General features: G+C 40.9%; 1 protein-coding gene across 1 annotated transcript in view; it reads right to left on the bottom strand.

The window, feature by feature from the left end:
• PARD3B (par-3 family cell polarity regulator beta) overlaps positions 1-24,104 on the bottom strand; it is a 413,185-nt gene that overhangs the window by 8,637 nt on the left and 380,444 nt on the right. Inside the window, exon 22 of the mRNA XM_037397959.1 lies at positions 22,289-22,368. Coding sequence (XP_037253856.1) covers positions 22,289-22,368 — 80 coding nt within the window. The remainder of the gene's footprint in view (positions 1-22,288; positions 22,369-24,104) is intronic.

Raw genomic sequence — 24,104 nt, 5'->3', positions numbered from 1 at the left:
TGCTGACAGTTCAGCTCTGCTGGCTCCCACTGGAAGATACCACTGACGCGTGTCCAGCTAAAAGCAGAGGCTGCTGCTTCTGAAGCAAGCAGTGAAAGGAAGGGAGGCAGAAGCACCAGGTTCAAGGAAGGAGTGCAGCTGGTGGGGCAGTGTGAAAATGCACCCCTCAAAAATGTCATGGGCAAGGTGCCCCTTAAAATGTTCATTTTACTGTGAGGAAGTGAAATCTCAACTTCCCTGCAGGGAAATTATAGATCACATGGGTAGTTGCAAACATGTTTCGCCATATCATTTCATATGCTGGGTGGCAGCTCTTACTGGTTTATTTTCTAAATGATTCACCAGGGAAGAACTTGAAGAACTCCATTTTAAGCTTTAAGAGTCAAAGTAGCATCATCTAAATAAAGCAGGTAAATCGTGACTGACGTTCAGTTAACAGTATATGTGTTGTTTTTTTCCTATGACAAGTAAAGCCTGAGCTACTCTATCCCTCCTTTATTTATCTTCCAAGCACAAAGAATATAAAATCTAATATTTTCTGGCTTTGCTGCAGATTTTTAAGAGCTTCTAGGTTTATTTAAAACTGAACCAAAGGATTCAGAATACTTAAGAAAGGCTTCTTTTACCCAAAATGCTATTTAGTCATTGAAGTTAGATAGGTATCTCTACGCTTCAAAAACCTAACTAAAACGTTTTTTTCTTTCTGCAGTTCCACTTTTTTTTTTTTTTTTAAAGTCCCCATTTTAGTAATTCTTCAGTTGTGGAGAATCTCACAGGGCAGACTGGCCTAAATACCTGATGCTTCAAAAAACAACCAGAAAAAAATTATTTCATTTCAAGTTTACTCTGTTTCATTGTTAACCCCCATTTGCAGGTCACCTTTAACATCATCCACGAGACACATGCTTGGGTTATCTGAAAGAAAAGGAAAGCAAAATGACGGTCTGGCTGTTCATGCTGTGCCCCATCATGTTGGGGGTTTGGATTTCATCATGACAAAGAGTTTTTCTTGCCTCTGTTCTATAGGGAGAATCACAGAGGTCACCCTCTTAGTACCTGCTAAAAAGCAAGGAAGGGAATGCTCTCTTCTTACATCACTGTCTCCTGGCTGCTGAGGGAATATTTTGCAAGGGATATAATCTCACATGAAAAACTGCCTTCTTACTTTGTCAGGGAATACTTCTTGAAATAAACTTCAAAGACAGCCACAGACTAAGTGGCAAATGGAAAGCCCACATTTGGCTGCAGTCTCTTTCATGTCTAAGCAAGACATACAGAGACTCCGGGTGATGGCATCAGGCAGCTCAGGCTGCGATTAAAGAACAGGGGAAAGCAACAAGGTCCTATCTATGTCCAAATTCTCAGTGAAGAACTCTACTGTATGCATTGTGATTGCATGCTGCTTGTTCTCAGCCAGGAGGATCTACTTTTAAAGAAGAAAGGAGAAGCTGATGTAAGAATTAAATTATGCAAACAATCTTACAGTATCAAATACATTACACTGTCTTTATAAAGCTCTTCTCAACATACACTAAAAACAACTGACTAAAAAGATCATGTAGTCCCTATCTCTCCAGATACAGTATTAAAGACACTGCAGTGCTGTTTGTAGTCAGTGGCACTAAGAATTTCTGTTGCTTAATATTCAATGTGCACATAATTTAATATTTTTTTTTTTAAAATCACTGCAGGTTTCAAAAAAAATCACTGCATGACCCTGAGCTTCATTAAAGTCTGCCTCTGTATCTTAATAGGCAAGATACTCCTATAACAAATATTCTTTGCCGTTTCAGACCAATACTTCCAATGATGGGTTTTGCATTTAAAAAGCCACTAGAAATCAAATTTGGTATCAGTGCTAGGAAGAATCTGCAACACAAGGAAGTGCTCCGTGGCTGCTGTCTGTGAGAGAGGCTTGTATCTCTCAGAAGGCGGCAGATGTCTAGCAATGTCGTACTAACCCCAAACACACCACACACAGATTATTTATGAGCTGAGCTGGTGGAGGTGCTTTCTTCTCCTGTTCTTTTATCAACAATACAAGGCTAAAAAATCAGATAACGTAAACGAATACAATCCCTGGCTCTCACGTAGCACATGCCATGCAGAGAGAGCTGTTTTTAGTTTGAAGACTGTGTTTGGAATTCCTACAGTGTCAGGTTTCCAGTTACCAGACCCTCATCCCTGGGCCAGGCACGACTGCGGTTGGACTGGATTAGCAGAACACTCTGCAATGTATATTACATAGCTTTGACTTCTACAGGCTTTGCAGACCCATAAAAATAATGATCATTTCATGACCTGTGTTACCGGGGGGGGGGGGAGTGGAAAAATCTCTCTCTCCCCTTTTTAAAGTATTCATGTTTGTTTTAGATTTGGAGGATGAGGGATCCACACAAGTTTGTTTGAAATTCAAGCAAGAGTACATTTCAGATGCAATGCAGACAGGCCTGATTCTCCTCCCTAGCAGGCAATTTTGCAAAGTTAAACAGTGGCCTCGACTGGCCTGAACATAAAAGCTTATATGCACAGTTTTCCTCTCTCTCTACAGTATCACAGCTTGGAATATTTAGAAACAAACAGCAAAAGCACCACAATCCCAAAAGGCAAGTGCATAGGCATATTTATATTACTCTAGTTGAAGTCTAGCCTTAAAGTGGCTGGAGAACAAAGTCCTTTTTTGCTTGCTGAGGGCTATGTTTTGAGAGAAGTTGCACCCTAGCAGCTCCCTGGGCAGTTCTTAGCAATTTAGGTGTCCTACTTGTTTTTATATCCAGGACCAAGCATAAAGTTTAGTCAGATACTACCTCTGCTTGCAGATAAGCAGACTGCAGAGACAACTCTAAGACAGGAACACAGCAGTCTGACAGGTTTAAAACTTTACAGTATGATTATTTAAGATTTCTTATGACAGCATGAACAGTCTATTTTGCATGCAAGCAAACTGATTGTTCTCAACCCCTAACGGAGCAAACTATGTCACAGATTGGTTAATATCAGAATTTAGAGTGCCATTTAATTAAACCCCTTCCCATCAGCAAAGCAATAAAACACTGCGTTACTCCTTTGCTCCAGCATTAGCTTATTTCCCACAGCCGACCTCAGACATGGTAATCCCATCCTGTAGGCAAAGCTCCCCTTTCTTTCCTTCCCTAAATCCAACCTACAAATATAGGAACAGCGATAATCAGGATTAAAACCCTCAAATCAACAGCAACAAAAACCCGAATATGCTAGCCAGTGCTCTATACATGCCCAATAAGCATTCAAAACAGCTAGTCCAATAATCCTTCCTACTCAATTCCTCACTTGTTTTGTTCATATGCTCTCAGGCATGGTACATCTCTTCTACCAGAAGGCACAAAATAAAGTAGCACCTATTGAACAAGACATCGCTATTCTGTGATCTCTTCAAGCTTAAAGAGATCTTAAGTAGATTGGTACTTTAAGTAGCAAGTCATTACAACATGTGTCATTTCACATGTTACTCATTATTCAACACAACATAATGCCGTGTGAGTCATTAACCTCTTGGCATTGGTAACCTACTCTCAAAGCTAAGCAGTCATGCTTGTTGCTCAGGAACCCCCATGCTCTGCCGGGGAGAGACCTGGATGAGATTTTAAGGTCCCTTTGGTCTTTTGTTTTGCAGATCAGCAGGGGCCGAAAGCTCTTCCTATAGACTAAAAAAGTTCTTGGCCTTTGGTCTCTTGCGTCACATTTCTGAGATGCGGGCCAAGTTACACCAGAGGGGAGAAAACTTCTTTTTAAAGGACATATGCATCTTAGGCCAGCAAGAGAAGTGAATGTTTCAGTTTCTCAGCTGAATTTTGCATTTCAATGCAGACTCAAACTAATATGAAGAAGTACTGAATGCATGCAGAACTGCCACTGGGGCAAGATGCTGAAGTGGCATCTTACAGCAGTATTTCTACTGCGTTACAGTAGAATGTGCAATAGCTCCAAAGGACATGGGGGCCCTGCTATCCCTGCCACGAGAAGAGCCAGCTACGTCCCTCAAGAGCAGGCAAGCAATGAGAAGGGAGAGACCCAGAGATGAGACCACAATGCTGGCCCAAGCACAAAAGCCAGAAATACTACCCAGATCTCTGTCTCACCCAAACCTCTACTGCCGATCCGTGCTTTCTTGGAGGCTATCAGGGTAGAAATTAAAGGTCCTGTGGTGGTTCAGGAGATTTTAATTTGATTTAAAAGAAATTCTGCTGCCTACCAAAATCCCGCTCTCAAAAGGAAACAAACACACTGCTCAGGCTCCTGGAGAACTCCTCCCAAGCAAGGAAGCCTCCTCCCTTCGCCTAACCATTCACAGCGCTACTGCTATCCATGCTGCTTTTGTAAAGTGCTTCCAAAGACACATAAACCCAAATTCTATCCTGTTCTCATTTTTCACGTGAAATGAATTTAAAGCATGGTGATTATTCAGCTGTGCTGTTCAAATTATTTTCAACAAATAACAGAAATCATTAAAAGAACCTTCCTAAGTAATAACAACCTGCACCCAGGTCTTTGCTATTCAGCTGCTGGGATCTTAACACGCTGTCTGATCTTTAGTGGGCTAGTAAAAACCGGTAAGAAGTGGTTATTAATGTTATTACCGAGCTTTTAGGCTTTTTTTTTTTTTCCAAAGTATCTCTCATTTAAATTAAAGCATTCCTTGCAGCGTTTTCTCCCATTGCCATGATGAAGCATGGCTGTCAATTCTGCCTCCAATGGCACAAACTGGGTAGTAAAACCATGCTTCAATAAAAAAGGAAAATGATTTTTGAAACCGATTGTAGCTGGTTATTTTTCCCTCCATTTCATTTCTTTCTGGGTCCAGACATTCTGTTAAACTCACCGAGATGTGTCATTCTTTTTTTTTCCCCTGTGGAACAAAGGCAAAGCTCAAGATCCAGAGGAGAATGATAGCTGCTTTTTGGGGGACCGTAAAGACAAGCAGCTCTTATTTCTTTCTTCAGGCAGTATTTCAGTCCCCATTGTTCCCCTACTGCTCATGTACTGATTTGCTCCCAAACAGGCAAACAGTCTGTAAGTACATCCTCCCCCCTGTATATTTTCTTTTGTTAGAACCATTCATTTCTATACAGGCATTAGATTATAGATTTCCTGGCTTGCCGCACTCCATTAACACTCTGGTAACCACCCCTTTTCCAGCCAGCCATTAAACACCACCTTTAATAATTGAGATTTAAAGGCTCAGGGCATGATAAACAGCTGAAGTTGTAACTTTACAGCTGCCTCTACAGAAGTGTGTAAATCTCTAGATTTGGATAGGCAAATCGGTTAATTAGACTTGCATTAAGTCACAAACTTTGCGGGTGCTCTGACAGCAGATGTCCTGAAATTGAGCTTTAAATAACAAGGGTCAAACCCCTCAATCCCACCGAGCTAGGAGAGACGGAAACGTCCCACCCGGTGCCCGGAGCGCAGTAGCACTGACTGCAGCTGCTGTGACTTGCAGACGGCTGCGAGTGCCCTGCGAAGCAGCCCATTCCAGCTGTGTTTATGCTGGCTTCTTCCTTAAGAGCTTCTACAGTTACACGAACATCAGTGCAGCTGCAGCAAGCGGAGCTACTGCTGACTGGACATGCTCTACCTGCTGCCCACGGTGAAGACGTCCCTTGTTTCACCACCCTGCAGTTCCCGCCTGCCAGTGCACAGGTTGCTCTTGCAAAACTGGGCCCTGCAAGTTGCAGGGCTGAGCGCAGCTTCCCCCTGCCCCTACCTGTGGCTGAACAAACGCTACACGGATGGCCCTGAGTCACTGCTAGCCAGTAAATGTTCAAAGCTGGTGAGATCCAGAGCTGCAAGCCACTGGTCTCTTTAGGGACATGGGCAGTAAAAGGTTAACCTTCAGTCGTGAGGCCCAAGTGCCTGTGCTCCATCTCTGCATGAGTTATCTCCCTGTTGCTGCATTTAAAAATACTGTATGTAATTAACTGTTATCAGGTTGTTAAGCAGTGTGCTGAAGTGTGAACTTATCATTCAATTGTTTCCTTTATTTACAAAGTCCCTGCCGTTCTCTAAGGCGGCAGCCTGGGACAGGCTGTTGACTTGCTCAGATGAGGAGGGTTTAGCGCACCAGATTCTGGTAGCAGAAGCAGATTCTGGAGAAGTGAGACACAGCCGTGAATCTGCTCAGTTCCTCAAACACCCCCTCAACACGCCCTGCAGAATAGCTGTGTGTGAATGAGAGACACACACGCCACTGCTACCAAATACATCACTCTAACGGTGCTTTGAGACCTGAACCACATAGCATGGAGGAAACGCACAATATAGCTCCCAACCACCGTAACCCAGCCTTACGGGCATAGTTAGAGGTTTTACTTGTATATATGGCACTGACTTTAATGCCTATAGATATATACAAGCTATGTGGGCCACTGACAGATGAAGACAAATTGACTGCTGACTTTCATCCACTTCTGTGCTCAGTTCTTCCCCTTACCCTTTTCATTTGCTGGACTTCATTTCCTTAAGAAAAACAAATCTGAAAGTCAGTGGACATCATGTTAGACCACAGGCTGGAGATGGGAAGACATGACAACACGATGAGATGTCACATCCCCTGCTGTCCTCTCTGCCTCCCTCCACGAGGTCTGAGTTTGGTTTCTTGGAGCCCATGACTCCCACCACTTTTTTTGCCACTTCCCCTTCCTGGCCTGGCTACTGTTCTCTTCTTTGGTTTCTTCCCCAGCAGTGCCAGCCCTGGCAATGCCTGCAAGGAGTCCAAGATGACATGAGACATCACCAGATCTATGTGATTGTCTGCCATGCATTCCTGGTCTGGGGCAGCACCATGGATCCAGCAGGACTTACTAGCATGGTCCCTGGGCACGCAGCATCCTTTGCTCTTTGGGAACTGGTGCAATCATCAACACCCCAGGCATATGTACATCCTCCCCCCCCCCCCCCCCAACACTTGTAACTGAGGAGATATGTAGCTTCTAAACAAATTTCTTCTGTGCCATCTGCACACCATGCTTCATGCCAGATGACAAGATAAAATTTGGAACAGCAAAGTTCTTGGAGCATGGCAACCTTCTAGAGAGAGCAAGCACAGCCTGTGGCAACACAGTTATATCAGCTTAGTCACATACCTAGAACAGAAGACATCAGGATGCTGAAGCTGGAAGTGGGAGCATACAGCAGAAGACAGAAAAAAAAATGCTTTAAAGACACACCAAAACACTGCATCCTTGAGCAATGGAAGCAATGCCAACAGCTGTTAATCAGTGATACCTTACAGAGGTGACAGCACAGCAGCTGGAAGATAGCGGCAAGCCAATGTTGAGGCAAAGAGAGGCTTTGGACAGCACCACCAGGTATAGACTTTAGTTTCTTTTGAACACATATATATGTCATGTGTCAAAGGCTACAGTGTGCAGTAGTCTTATGTGCAAGATGTGATGCTGTCAGTAGCTTCATCTTAGATCATGATGAACACCACCACAATCAGAGAGGCACCCCTACCCCATCCAGGAAGGCTACTACATGCCATCAGTGAGAAAAAGAGAAGCAATTGCACTTCCCGATCTGATCCTGGTAAGAACCTGGCAAAGATTCCAGACAGCATGTCTCAATTTGGCTGTGGGGGAAAAAAATAAAAACACCCTCTAACTTGAAACAATCTTTTACATAATGAATCAATCAATTATCTTTGCTCTAGTATGTTCAAATCAAGGGAATCATCACTGAAAATAACAACCAATTTATATAGCTCATTTAAAGCCACAGTAAGCTAGCTGCTGATTCACTAATGAACAATAAAGGTCACTACTACAGTATCATTCTAAGTATTTTCAGATTGCGTGATGTGATAGACTTGAAGTGGCAAGCTCATAAAAAAACCATCAAGATACTTTGCAGAGGGAAGTAAAGATGGAAAGAGACCTGTGCTCTGCCTAAATATCAGGCTGAGAAGACTGAATAACTCAATGCGATGAGGAACTTTGCGCCGGAGACTCAACCAGCCTCAGCCAAAGCCTTTGGATGTCAATGGAAGCATTTCAATGAGCTTTGGATTAGGCTCTTGTATAGGAGAATGGTATCTGAAAGGGGAGGAGAGGGCAGGGAGAGAATGAGACATCTGTATCCTGGAATGAAGTCAGGAAGTTAAAGCCTGACAGCCTTAGACAGCAAATAAATAGCTCAAGTACTAGATGTGGGTTGCTGAAATGCCTCACTCCACGTGGAAACATTCCTTTTCAATTGTGTCTTTCAGGTATTCAGAGAAAAGACTGGCCAAAATGTAGTTCATTTATTTTTTACTTTTGAGTCCTCATGATCTAGAGGGATACATATATGCAATTACTAAGAAACAAGACATCTACCAGATGAACAGCACACCTCTGCTACATGGATGTTACATTTATGATTATTAATAGTGTGGCAACTGGGGCAACGTAACAGAGTGTGCCCTAAACTGCAGTATCATGTCTTTGACTATCGCCAGAACCAGATGCTTCAGGAGAAGCTGTAATTAGCAGACAATTAATAGTCTGCATAAGCCTTACGGCATAACAACTTCTCCTTTCCTCCCCAGAAGCCAACTCAAACCAAAGCAACTATTAGTCTAAGTCCAGGTTTGCAGAAAGGTGCAGGTTTCAGAAACACAAAACACTTGGCGTGTCTGTACTTATAGATGTTGATTGTAAAAAAACCCCAACAACGATAATATTTGACAGACCTACTGTTTGAATCCCATAGGAAAAAAGCACAATATAGTAGAGAGAACCTATGGTGAGTTGAGAATGACATCTTTTCCAAACCACAATGTTAAATCTTGAATGCTGACTTGGGTTCCTCTTTAACGAAAATAACTGTAATTCTACTTTCAGTAAAATGGGATTTTCTTTAAAAGAACTCTGCAACATTTCAAAGGCCCCTCTTTTTTTAATGATCAAAAAGTAAACGGGAGAAATCTCCTGTCATATCAAGCAGCTACAATATAAACCATTACTCAAGAAGAATATTCCAGTTTCTAAGTCAGCAAAGCACAAAGCAGCAATACTATCTGAGGATGCAAAATGGTCTCTGTACACTAAAGTCCCTTGAAAAACTTACAAAACTTGTGGTATAAACTAGTACAACTGAAAATGAAATGTCTAAGCAGGAAAAGACCAGGGTTAAGGGTTCTGTATTGATTTTTTTTTTCACATCGGGATTAAAGTGATTTCAGCTGGGACCCAGAATTACAGATGTAATTATAATTTCCATTTATATTTTTAGACTGTGTACAAAGAAGTGTAATAATGGACAGCTGAACATTTTCCATTGTCCATTAAAAACGAAATGTTTCTGATGAAATCTCTCTAAGACCAAGGACCACTGCAGTAATCTCTCAATAACAGAGCTTTCCTCAGATGTTTGGTGACGAGAGAGAAGGGAGAGCTTTCAGCCCTTCACACAAAGAAATCAAAACCAAAATGACATTAAGGTTGCTATTCCCCTCAATAATACTAAAGAGATTCCAGGTTAAGATCAGTAACAAGTCTCTTCAAAGAAAAAGTCAGATTATTCATTAAATAATCTTTCTTGATATTATTTACAGGGTATTCAGCAAAAAGCATTGCATTACGGCAACATTAAGGAGGCATTATTTAAGCCACAGAAAGTGCAGGTAGTGAAAAAGTAAAATTTCTCTTAAGTACCACTGACTGTCTGCCATCCTTCCCCTACGCTTTACAATGCACGTTTAAGTCCAGGTTTCCTGGAGGCCTCTGATAGCGAGGCAAATGATTGCTATTGAAAAACAAAATGTATTCAAGGTAAAGCAGGTGCTTAAGTGCTCTGATGGATCTGGGCCTAAAAATTCAAGCTGTAAACCCCAACTCAATTTCAACTCACTAATTGAATTTGTGGTTTTTTTTGTTGTTGGCTTTTTTTTTTTTTAAAAAAAAAAACCCTTCCTTTCATCTCAAACAGATCTGCTCTTTGCTTTCTGCCATAGAGCGTGGTGCAGTCAGTACCGCAGCGCAGCCTGTTCCGCTGAGCTGCTTCCACTTGCCATTCCAGAGGGGGCTGCCGCGTACCACACGGTATCCTTACAGAAAATGCTCAAAACCAGCATGGGTGTATTCAGGCAGCCTAAATTCAGCCTAATTCCCTAGGCAGTGAGAAACTCAGATGCCTTCAGAGACCCCATCAAAGCTAATCAGAGGACTACCAGAAGTCGAGTCTGCCTGTAAGAAACAGTACGCGCAGCAAAGCCACACAGGATTTCTGAGCACAGCTGCTGGAATCCTTAAAGCTTTTAACTGATTTTGGAAATCTTTAATTGCTTTACATATAGTTATAAAGTGTGTTTGCTGTTTGAGGATCTTTGGAAAGACTGCTAGTATGTCCTTTCTTCGACTCGTTTTGTCCCAGCTATTGTTTTGGATGGTTGATTTCAGTTCAAAAGCGTATCTATTACCTCTTCAAGAAAGCAAAACAAAGGGAAAAACTGTGACCATACCATACTTCTAAAAATACATTCTTTTTATACTGAAGACATCTCAGTTTTCAGTAAACAAATATTCCTTTTCTTTAAAGCATAACATCTTAGACCGAGCCAAAATTCACACAAAAATGCTAAATGAGGAACCAAAACCTGGTGACACATGGGTATGTACAACAGCACACTAACACTAGATCCAAGCAAAAAGCCATTCACATGGATTTTCAACTGTGAAAGCCTGCCGAGATTGGTTTTGTTTGCCAGGTTTTGTCATGATCTACAACAGACTACTCTCAAAGTACTTCACCTGGAAAACAAAGGCAATTTTTCTTCTCTAAATGAAGAAAAGTGCCAGCTACTCAACATCCGAGCACCTCCACTGGCTCAGGATTTTACTTGGTAACCTGGGCTGGGTTTTATTCACACATTTACTGCCCTCTCTGCCTGGAACTGGCTGCCAATTTCCAAGGTGCTGTCTCAGACTGTCTAATGCACAGATCCAATCTCCTTGCTGAATTACACCTGGAGTGGAACAAAAATGTCAGATAATTCACTTTCTATTAGAGTTAACACTCTCCTCCTCTTGCTTCCCATGTATGTTATACAGTGGATGTGTTTCCATGTTCTGCTGTTTTTTCAGCTGTTGCAAGCACATGAGCTATCAATTACTCTGTGAACAGAGAGAAGACGGTGACTTGAGGAAGAGTTTCCAGTTTACATGACTCCTCACCTCATCACTGCTCGAACATTTAAATGCATCCTGGTGGGCAGGAGGCCTGAAGCAGAGAGAGATTCCTTAGGCACTCTCCCCCCTGTCATTTCCCCCCTCATCGAATGGTTAATCAAAGCAGAATAACTCTTTAAACTAATACTTATTCCAACAGCTGTAGGATCTCACCGGCCCACACGGAACAGAGTGCAGCAGTGGAGGCCACAGCAATACCAGGCAGAAGGTATGAGTTCTGTCAACATCTCTATAGCCAGATTAAGTTATGTTTGGCAGACAAAGTTTTTGAGTACAGCAAAGACACTACCATTACTATAAAGATGTGGTTAAGTTTTTAGCATATGCATTATGGTATTTAATATATTTCTTAAATAAAGCTTGCTGAAAGTCTGACTAATGGCCTGTATCACATACCTACAAAGTTTTGCTAGTGTGTTTCTGGCATATCCATGACAATAGCTTATGCAGATTTTCTCAAATAATTATCGACAAAAGAACAGTATCACTGTGCATCTTGTGCTTTGTTTATACCAAATTTTAAAGAGCTGTTCTCGTAGAAAATTTGTACAGGTGCTAAGTGACAAAATTAGTGCTAATTTACATAACTATTAAACGCTAGAACAATGCCATCTTTTCCAAGCCTGGAGATGAGGGTAAAGATGCTTAAGAAAGCAGGAATTAATTTTCTTTAACAGAGTACAACAGGAGTTTTAGCTCCATGCTTCCTCTTAACAAAGTTACTGGTCCGTAACCACTAGTGATCTGAATATTTGTAATTCTTCAACAACCTTGAATTACATTAATTTTTAAGTCCTACTTTTACTTCACTTGTATCTGTGGTAAGATGGAATGGGGTGGAGAAGAACATACAAAGCAGGCCAAGATATATTCCTTTTTCTAGGATCTCCAAAATACAGACAGAGACTGCTAACATTGGTGGACAGAGTTCCTGGGGAAAAAACAAATAACCTCATCAGAGTTTACCAAATTACTACCAGACTGACCCATACAGCAAAGAAATGAAGGAATATGCTCTAACAGTGATCACATCTCAGTCTAAATTGACTGCTGACTGCAACTGGTATGAATATGTCCATGGATTATTGGTCAGGCTTACACTAGCTTCTACAATATTTCTTGCAGAATAAAGTGTTAGTCAATCTGTAACAATATACCCAAAGCATGACTTTCTAAAGTATCAGTTGAAAAGCAACATAAAAGCCTTAGGTGAATATATGGGCAAAGAAAGTTGGACAAAAATCTCTAGAATTTAGAATATTCTCTTGATATGTGTTTAAAAGGCTTCTGTGCAGAGAAATTAAATGTCACCTGCTTGCGAAATGGAAGCAGTTTGGCTGCCAATTGTATGACCTGTGTTGAAACAGCTGCTCTAGCAACTGATTTTACTATTAAATTCTTCAGTGATTCTCTTAATCCCAAATTTGATACCTCTTTCCTTTAATCACCAGTTTATATAAAAGCTCTCTTCTCACAAGGCAGGGTTTCACCAAGGATAACAAACAACTGCAGGTCTTCGTAAAGCACTGCTCTTGTGTTTCTCTATGGCTCACATCTCCCTCACCCTGTTTCTTATTTCTCAGTGGGTGGCACGCTGAGTGCTTATGACTCTGTCCCCTATGTGTCTGTAAAAGAACCCAGAACTATATTTGAGTTCCCGAGATTTCACAGCCCATCATTATCTTGCAGCATTCAATTAAGACTGTCCACATACAATTCACTTTCCTGCTTCATCAGTATAATCTTTCCTTTTTCTAGATACATACATAAGAATACCTATAAATGACCCACTGAAAGTGGCTTGCCATTAAAAGCTTGAAACTTGCTACCATGACAGTACAACTTCCTTGTTCTTTGTAACACCTTTCCCGTTTGTGGTGTGTGGTTTTTTTTGGTGTTTTTGTTTTTTTTTTTTTTTTTTTTTTTAATGAGCCTGCTTTGCAAAGATTGGAGGGAGACAAAGGATTTGGCTGGATTATGCAGAACTAACTGCAGCCTGGCTCTGAGCAACTGGTGCCATCGCAAAGCTGCTGCTTGCTTACAGGAACCTAGCTGAGCTGTGATAGAACACAGGAGGTTCATGCACAACCCTGTGAGAGCTGCAGGAAGCTCACTCAAGAATCCTGTTCCAACATCCTCAAAAATCACATATATTTACACCTGATGCTGTTGGCTTCCCACATTTCTCCTTTGTTAGCTGTTTTTAAAGCATGTTTGCTGACAACCACCTTTCAGCCGCACCTCCAGACCTATTCATCAAGGGAAAGACAAAGCCAAGAACTGCAGTGCAGTTGTCTTATTTTACAATGCACTGTCTCACAGAATAAAAAACTTATTTCCACATTTTTGCAGCCTAGAGTCCACACTTTTTCTGAATTATAACACAACAGAAGCAGCAACGTTTTTATTCCAAATATCTGTACCTATAAAGCAGCCAGCTGAGCTTCCCAGCCTGTTGGTCTCCTGAGTGATTTCAATATCCATCTCAACAATGCAATGGATAGATTTGCATTTTGTAGCACAAATCTTATTCCCCAGGTTTCACTCAGCACATCACTCTGTTGATGCACTGGATGGGATATATGCTTTTTTTTTTTTTAATTTGATGATCTTCTTTTTAATTTGCATTCACTTATCTTTTTTCCACAGATCCTTCTTCTCAACCTAACCATTTTGTACTGACACTTCTTTCTATCATTAATATTTTGTTCCCTAACAGTTGTTTTGTTCTTTTACTCACTGGAGGCATAGTTAATACAGTTTTTTTTCCGAGGCAATGTCTCCATGCCTTCATTAAATTTTATAATATTAATTCAAGCCTTTTTATTCAAAGGCAATATTTTCCTCCACCTCCTGTATTTTTAAGCTGAACTTGGTGCCCTTTGTTTGAGTGGGAGGTCCTTATGCCTGGTTATACACTAAAATCCATACCAGATCCATGTTTTTTGTAAATGTGACACTTGAATGTATTTTTATTTACTCCAGCTAGTACCTCCTTGCAAAAAGCTGGCTGTTCAGTTTCAAAATATTAATTAGCTTTTAAACTATTCCACATTGTATTAACTGGGTTTTTTGCTGTGAGGAGTTGACTGACTTATTAAAAAAATTGACAAAACCCACCCCTGTCTGCTACCTCCTACATTTCCAAAGTATTCTTCTGGGACATCTGGCTTTTAGTGTTCTTTTCAAGCTATGTCCTACTTGTTGCAGACGTTTTCTTTGGTCAAATTTCTTTAGTTATTCCCATGGAAATTACAGAGGTAGCCTGCCAGCTGCAATCCATGATTTGATGTCATGAACCTCGACCTTTCTGACTTTCTAAAGTATACCTTTTCAGTATTAAGACTTAATTTGGTTTGGATAGAGGCATCCCGCTCATTTCAAGTGATATTTCTACTTTATTAGAAAGCTGGAGGTATGTTTTACAACCAAATCTCCTTCCTTTTGAATTCACCATAGAGATTTCTGTAATTGTGATCCTGTTAAAAATTTTCTTTCCTCCTTTCAGCAAGTCTTAAGAGAAAGACACAAGACCATGTTTTAAAACTTCTACAGTACACTGATCCTTTCCCACCTGCTCTGCTTTTAATGCCCAAGACTCCCTGTAGAAGGTACACACAAGTTATTTATAAACTCTGCACGTTACTGGACAAATGTATTTCAACAACATACACAAAAAAAGCCTTCAGACTTCACATACAACACTGAGGTGATATTAATACCATGGCACACTGCAGCAGAGGAACTGAAACTGAGATAAAACAGAACAAGTTGCAACAAGGCACTTCCAGCTTTCTGCTGCACGTATGTATCACAAATCTGGTGTCCTGCTATGGATTTGGATGCTGTCCTCCTTGAAATACAATGACCTCCCTGACATCTCAGAGACGCTGGGCAGTTTCCACAGCACTCAGTTTTATTATCTTGCAGAGTTAAGTGAAGTTAGTTAAGCAAATCTTACACTGTTTGATATCGGATATAGGCTAATTTTTTAATGAACACACCACCTTGGTTCCCAAGCTTGTGCTCTAGCATGTAAGAATGACCTTCTTTGCCCGTATTTCACCTTGGCTATTTATTGCAATGTAACTTGGAGGTCCTTGAGTAGGACCAATATTTCTATTAAACCCGACTCTAAATTCATCTGCCAGGACTTAAGACCCAACTAAAACCATACACATTTCATTTATAATTAGATCACCACCCTGGAAGATATATACAGACAAGATTTTGCTGCATTTTCAATGAAAGTACAGCTGTCAAGATAAAAATAATATTTAAAAAATATTCCTGAGTTACTGATACTACTTTAGATGATTAAAACAGAAGAGAAAGTTAATAATCAAGTATACTGTAGAACACATTGTTTGAATATTACTTACATTTCACATGACTAGGATGATGAATTTAGGTGGGCCACTCGTGTTTGTGCGCTACTTAGCTCTAATCCTATGTAAGACTCCAAATTATCAAGTCTTCTTACCTTTGCAGTTATGTCAGGGGAATATTAAAAAAATAATGGTTAGTTTTGAAAAATTAAAAAAGTCCACTCACAATTAGTTCTCAAATCTTTCTCTTGACCCTCTTTTAATTTTAATCAATATGAGAATTGGCGGAGATACAGACTTTTTCCAGCTACCTGGAAATACAGAATATTTTCCCATCATCCTGCCCGTCACTGTTTTCTACCACTTTGAAGGGAAAATCTGGGCATTACTAAAAATATTGTGTATTACTTTATGCATCAAAAGTTATTAGATTTGCTTTGTAACTGCATACGTCCAGCAAAGCGGTTTCACTGACAGACCATAACTTTGGTGATTCTGTACTGGGCTGATAAATAATTTCACTGCCACTAAAGTTTTGGCAAACTCCCCCCCCCTTTATAAAAATATATCTGCAGACGCTTTTTTTAACCAGGCAAATGATGCTCCAATTTAAACAGTGCTACAAGGCAGCAATGGCATTCCCTGTGACACCTGCAGTCTGCATCAGCATTGCCACCCCCTGCCTGCCATAAAGCATAATTTTGAGCTAAAAAACCCCCAAACACAAATTCAGTAGAGCCATGTAATGAAGTCCACCAAAGAGAGGAACCGTGGAAAACTGAGAGGCAGACTATGGCTAAGAAGTTTCTGAGCGCTAAGAAGGTCCCTGGAACACAACTTGGCAGAACAGCAGCAGTATTATGGGACAGAGCAACACTATTACTATGAACCACTGTGCCACTGCATGGCACTTGGTCAGTGCAGATGGGCCAACATCAAAAAAACAACCCGAACATCACATCCCTCAGCTGATGGCTATAATCACGACTGCACTGCTGCGTCAATGCTGCATAAAGTACTGTGGAATGTCAAGGAAGAAGGTAAACGAAGTATACAAAATGAGAAGAGGGACAGATTTTTTCAACATGGGATGGAATAAGTTAAACCAAAGTGATTTAAAGAAAATAAAAAGTGTTTTAACCCAACAAGCAGGGAATTTTGATTTAAATAATTGATTTCAAATCTTGCTTTTTCATCTGTGATCCTTGGTTAGTCAATTCCCATAGGCTGGGACTGCTCTGACAAGGTGATTTACAGCTAATTATAATCTGCACTAAAATTGTGATTTCTTTTTGTTAACTAGGAAAACACACACTATATATATTGAAGTTATATCAGTATATTAATTTCAGATTCTGCTAGACAATGGTAATGATGACTTATTTAACAGGCAACTTTTTCTTGTCATTTGTGCTAAGTCACTTTCTGATGATGTTTTTGGGATTCGACTAAATTACAGAAATCCTGCATTTTGAAATAAACTTGGGTAGTAAAATAAAGGCAGAACACTCAAGTGCAAGAAAAAACTAATGAAACTTACCAAGTAATCCATTCCCTCTGTTTGAGGAATCTTATCTCTTCGTGACACAGGAGTTACAGAAACTTTGCTTTTGATCCAAAGAGTTGGAAATGTTTTTGACTCGACTCTAGAGGCTACCTCATAAATTGACTGTACGGGGACTCTGGTCCCTTGAGTCAATGCTGTTTCATGCTCTATAGTGTAAGATCTAAGTGCTAATTTATTGAAAGGGAGGCTAAAAGATAACATAAATGATCACTGCATAGAAATACTGAAAGGGAAGCTTTTTGCGGGCTTGGCTCTTAAATCTAGCAGAAAAAATATTTACCAGGGTATCTAGAAACTGAAACTGGGTAATTTCAGACTTAAGAAAAAAATAAAAAAGGCATAATCTTTTTAAACAGTAAAATAATTAACTTTTGAAGAATGTAATGAATTCTCCACAATGTGACATTTAAATTTGAGGTTAGATGCTTTTTGTAAATACATTTATAAAAGTAATGTGACAGATCAAAATTGGAATTCAGTTTGACGCAAAACTGTAGAAGGTCCTGGAGGGCTCAGGCAAGGTGATCAAAACTGTCCTTTCTGGCTTCCTACCCAGAAGTGGAGTATGTGCTGCTTCTAGCTACCGCCTTAAGAGGTGCAAGTTGCACGGTCAACCTGAAGAGAAGCTTCCGGCACGGCAAGACTACATGCTGCCGCTGTACTGCAAGGCTAGTTCCTTAATACCTTTGCAAGTTTCCCAGTTTTAAGATGCATGTTACATTTAAGACAGATATTCCTGTGAGCCACTTACCAGCTTGCTCAGCGGTCTCCTCCCAGCCACAGCAATACAGCTCCACGCAACTACACAGCCTGAACTCATTTTTCCAGGCTAGCAGTTATTTCCTAAGACTCTTCCTGCCTTTCCAGCCCCACCCCTTTTCTCAACAAAAACACACGTTTTTCAGTTACATGAGGATTCCAGAGAAAGTCTGGATATTAGCTTTCCTTTGGAATCAGCATTTCTTACCAGGAAGATGGCTGAGCTTCCTAATCTACGCTCATCATGTCACCAGTGTCCTGTCTCAGTGTCTGACAGTCTGCTTTTGGTCACAGCCAGCTTTTCCATCAACACAGAAAAGAACGTGTCCTTGAACATGAGATTTCTCCAAACAAGGCTGCCATTGGCAAGACTGTGATTTACATTAAGACAGACTTACACAAGAGCAAGCTCAAAAATAAAACTATGAACAAACACAGCAGCTGCAGCTTCATATCTATTCCATAGTTTCATCAGGAAAATATTCTGGATTACACCAAAAAAGCAGGCATTAAAAATTGTTTGAAAAATACAAATGTTTTTCTGGCTCTCACACCCTTGCCTTGCTGCTCTTCCCAAAAGAAGAGGCTAAGAGGTTTAAGAATCAAGCCATTCTCCTAAGCAGGAAGATTTAACATTGCTTAATACTACTACTCAGCACTACTTAGCCGTAGCCCCAGGGCAACATGTAAGTATTGAGTGCAAAGAACTGTATCTCTCTTGCAAAGCCTTCCATTCTGTCTTTCCCACTTTGCTGCCTTTCTGCAGACAGAACAGCACAATGTAGTGTGAGATGAAGACCTGCCACTCTCCTGCCACAGCCACTTATCATCTAATTCAGATGTTTGCCTCTGTAGACGTTTCCAAACCAAGTCTACAGATTGGCATTATTTTACCTAGGAACTTAACTACGGAACTCAGCTGGCCAGTCATTAAGGCAGTCACATACAAAGCTTTCCTCCAAAGGCTGCTGCTTCCCATTTCCAGCTTTTAATTAAAAATGTAACCTTACACAGGAGCAGATCCTCCACTCAAAGGCAAAAAGGGTGTCAATGAGCTCAGTGAGACTGGGGCACTGGATTTCCTGCTGCATCTACTGGAAAGGCAAGCACATTTGACATAGCTAAATTCTTCAAATACATATTTGAATTTGTATTCAAATAGGCCAAATACAAAAATTAATTTGGCCCATAATATCTAGGCTTAAATTAGCAGCTTCAGACAAAGACAGAAAAATACAAAACAAAAGGGCAAAGCAGCAATGACATTTCAAAACTTACTTTTACAACTCAGCAGCAGATATGTTTGGATGCTGCTGGCAATCCGACGACTTCATGAAGGATGTGTGCCTTTACACAGGAACAGGGTACTGCCTTACAGGCACCAGACAGTCATAAAGCTATCTGGCATGTGATTATTCCTCCTTCTTTTCCAGTGGGGAGGAAAACCAAAGCTCTCTTATGCAATTTATCCATGCCCACACACACTGGCATGACTCCTGCTGGCTTCCAGGTAAGCAGAACAGTTTCACTGCGTAGGTCCCAGCTACTCTCGATATAGTACAGATTCCCTCCTCCCTCCTCATACAGTAAACCTGGCTGCACTCCAAGCACTTTTCCTTGTGTGTGCCACACCAGAGCAGCAGGCAAAGGCTGTATCCTCCTGGACTCAACACAATGTTGCAATAAGAATCTGTTTCCCAGCATCTACAACCCTCACCTGAAGCCTCTGAGTGTCTCTTACTAAACTGGACTTTACATGGCTAAGTGTGCAGACCATTATATCCCACATCCATACCAAATGCAGCTCAGTGGTTGGAGCAAGATGAGGACAGGACAAGACAAGGAGGGGAATAAACCCAAGGGCAGGAAACCATGAACCAGTACTAGAATGCTGGGGGGAAGAAAGCTGCTCTCTGACGAAATACTACCCTCTGTATTTTTTACCTTCCTATTTCTTTCTCTTTTTTTTTTTGCTTTAATAATGCTGCCCATTACAGTAGCATTCATGCATCCTCCACTGAGAACAGGTTGGCAAATGGGTGGGTTTTTACCTGGATTCCTCTATACTCCTGGGCAGTCAGCCACAAGAACAAAAGAAATCACTCATTTCCATTAGTGGCTGGCAATGAGACTGCATCCCCTTCTTCTGGATTTAGACTTCACTGTAGCAATCTAGTCATTTGTGACTGCCAGCGCTTAATTACTGCAGTAACGTGAAACCGCGAAACTTACAAAACCTAAGTATAAAATGCAGCAGCCACTTGCTGGACCGAGGCACACCCGAAGGTGTGCTGTTCCAAAGCTCTGCTCCTGCCAGGGTGGAAACCCTCTGGAGCCGCAGCAGTGGCACGGTGGCTGTGCGGCAGTGCGAGTGTTCAGGTCAGGAAGCACACACCACCCCGCTGAAGTGCATGCCCTCTCACTTCCAGCATAATCTTCTTAAGCACCGAAAGAAATGACACTCTTCACACCGATCTTGAAAAGCTTATTGAATGTTTGGATGACTTCCTAAATGGCGAGTCCCAGCCAGCTAAATACTCAAACCTGTCGTAAGAGCTGGAGAGTCATGTTTCTAGCAAGCTAAATGGAGATTTTGGGAAGAAGTGAAATTCATGACCTGATTCAGACAGACCTACCTTTTTTTTTTAAAAAAAAAAACACCACCACAAAAACACAGAGTGCAGAGGTGAGCATTACACACACCTAGGGGACATGCCGAGGATGCAGTGGGTTTGAAAAGGAACAGGACAGAAGGAATACAGAGAACACTGCAAGGGCACATCTGCATCTGCACTGTTGCGCTCGCTTCTGGTCATCCTTACTTGAAAGGAATACCAGTGAAATAAAAAGAACTCTGGGTAATGGAAGTTACTTCACTGGGAAGCTTCCATTTTAAAGGATTGAAAAAATAAGGTTGGTTAGCTTGAAGGGAAAACAAATAAAAGGACAGATGACACAGGAATACGAAAACTCATATACAGTTACATTGGGCACCAACTGCTAATTTATTCTTGTAATCCACAAGATAGAAGTTTAAAATAGATTAGAAAGCGTGTACGTAACTAAACTACAGCTAACTAACCTGCAAAAATCACTGCTAAAGGCATGACAGGAGACACGAGTGTTGGAGGACTATGAAAAAAGATGGCTATTTACCAAGGAGAGGAAGAAATATCCACAGTCAGTCAAGAAACACATACAGGACAAGCTGCTGGAAAGCAGGCTTCTGTTAGGAAAGCCAGTTACCACACAGGACGAATTTCCAAAATGATGGCTGACACATATATTGTTTGAAGACAGTAACTAAACTACAGACACATCCTTTGGCCTTTGGTTTAGAAACTATGTACATTAAAAATGCCTACAAACATCCAACAATGTTTTGTGAGACAGCCTTTATATATCGGTTTCCAAAAGGAAGATATTCTTTGTATTTTCATCTGGAATTGGACACAGCATTACATATTTATCAATCAATCTCTCCAGTGATACTTCTGAATGTAAATAGCTCAGTGGAAAAAGAAGCAAAAAGAAACTATTCACTGTTTTTCTAAAAGCCAGCTTTTTTCACTACTCCACTGTGAAGAAATCAAGAATTTCTGGCTTGGAAATAGCTAGTTTTGCTTTACTTTTTACAAATTATCTTGCTTGTAGGTCCGGAGTAGTGGACTGGACAATCCCTCTAAGGTCCTTTCCAGACCTTTAGTTCTAAAGGGGCAATATTCATCTATTTTTGTTTTCCTTCCACTGCTTTCCATTATCTCTTACAGCATCCTCTCGCTCCCCTTTCTGGCTTGCTAAATCTTACACTCTGCTATTAGAACTCCCATAGAAATGAGACTGATTCTCTGAAATGCTTCCTTTTTTGTTATGCCCCACTGGTTTCAGACTAGAATTACTCTTCATTGAGTTGATAAGGATTAAAAATTAAAAAAAGCCCTCAGAGGATTCACTCTCATTTCCACAGCATTCAGTTAAAGCACAGAGATGCTCCACTGGAAAAGGACTGCCAGTCAGGCAGTCCTGGCAGCAATAGCGGGACTTCAGTAGCTGTGGCTGCTGTAGTGGAGGCTTTCCACAGCAGCACTCTGTCAATGACAGCTAGGATTATATCGCTATAAACTCGGTCATTTATGCTCTGCTACAACCTGTTACAACCCTTGCAGAGCCAGCTTCCTCAATGTCATGTTCTCTACCTATGGCTCATGACTCTTGCTGACATGTTCAATGAGAAACCTTTTTTATTTTAAATTCAAAAGTCAAAATTAATAGTACAGTTATAAAGATGGCACTAAATCAGCAGCAAAAGGTGACAAAACTGCAAAATAATCTCTCATGTTGGAGTCGGACATCAGCTGTGGGCTGATTTCCCTACCCATCGGAGGGAAGGTGGATCAGTGTGTGTATGAGGCTCAGTGCTGTACCTGGGTAAGGATGCATACTGCCTTTCCATCCCCTCAAAGTGAAGACTGTATGAGCTCCCATCTGGTCCTTTTCCAGGCACCTGTGGAGAGGAGACTAATTAGAGATGAAGATCAATTATGCAGCTCAGCTACTAACAATGCATCTCAAAACGATAAGCAGAAGACCCATGATGCTGCAACATGCCAAACTCAACAAAAGAGAGGCAGGGGCTCAAAGAAGCTCCAAATCCCATACATAATCTTATCACTGCTAACAAGAAAGGCTTCCATATCAAAGAACTGTTTAGAACACGTACAATCTTCAGAGTCTTTTCCTCCTCTGTGTGCTAGCTAGGATACTCTCTCTCCTTTCCTGGCTGGCCTTCCTCCTAGAATCCAGTAACATGAGGATGTAATCTAATTAAGCACACCCCTTCTGGTTCTAGTGGCATAATTACTTGAATCAAAGCTAGCATCTTAGTACCAAGTTTGCCGTTTTTTCTTCATTTGTGTGTTTTGCTCAAGTATAAAACGTGATATAAACAGGCTTTGTTTTCATTCTTAACACAAATCCAAAAACTTTCCCTAATACCACTGCAAAGCTAAGTACCCAACTGAGAGTTAAGTGCATTTATCATGCTCTGGTGCTGTTTCAAAAGTGAAGCATTAGTGCACTCGGTCAAAATGCCAGCTTGCTACTTGGTTTGTTTTCAAGATGGCAACTGGAGTTGGCTGAAGAGCACAATTCTATCAGGAAGGCTCCAACTGGGGTACAAAACGGTGAACTTCAATGCTTTTAGCACACAGGAGCTCTCCCAATTTCACTCACTCAATGCCTGCTGATGGCCCAAAGTGTTAAGAGCCTTGTTAAAACGGAGCTATTAGTCTTTTCCTCCATAAATGCAGGAGGCTCTGACTGCCTTCAGTATTTCCTACATTAGTATGTGTTCCTATTCCGGTGCTGCTAGAATCAGCAGTTTTATAAAGCAATATACTAAGAGGCCATTTAAAATCCCCTTCCCCTTTTACAGATTAATAGCAGAAAAGAAGATTTAATGCCTTTTCAAACATTTTTAACAATTCATTAAAAAGAAAAGAATAAATCACACCAAGCTTTCAGCCAAGGTCTGATTAGAAAAAGAGAAAACAAACAAAATTAACACATTTTTCACATTCTACAGGTTAGAGTACATTTCTGACAGTTCTGGATTTACACGCAATATGGCATTTTCACTGAAGAGATATATAAGCTTCTGCTATAGCAAAGGTTGTGCACTCTGGTGTAGTAAGTGTTATCTGTCTTGACATAACACTTCTCCATACAATCTCTTGTGGACTCATTACATAAGCCAAGCCCAACGCACAGTGAGGCACTATCCCTTGGAGTCACTAGGCAGGTTTAGGAATTCCTAGACAAATACTGTTATGCACCTTGCCACTTACTGAACTTCCAAGATAATCATAAGTGAAACAAATTATTTAGCACAGGCCTATCGCTAACTCCCTTTTATCTGACTCAAAACAGAAAGGAGTCCTCATGGAACTGGTGGCCACAAGAAATAATCATCTCTGATTTGACATGACCCATGCTTTAGCAGTGCCTGACTTTGCACGAGTGAAAAATAACAATAATTGCCCTACATTTCAAAAAGAGGGCTGTAGGCTAAATGGATCATTCGTTCCTTTTTTCCACCAGAAAAAGTGACATTTAGAGAGAATTTATACAGATGGAGTCGCTTAGGTGAAGAGCCACAGCCACTTTGGCTGTTCTTACACTGCTAATTTGATCAGGCTGATAATTTCCCTTAATCCACCAGGTACGCAGTCAAAGAAGAGC

Source organism: Falco rusticolus, chromosome 8, assembly GCF_015220075.1.
Source record: "Falco rusticolus isolate bFalRus1 chromosome 8, bFalRus1.pri, whole genome shotgun sequence".
Taxonomy (NCBI): domain Eukaryota; kingdom Metazoa; phylum Chordata; class Aves; order Falconiformes; family Falconidae; genus Falco; species Falco rusticolus.
This window is presented reverse-complemented; position numbering and strand designations above follow the sequence as displayed.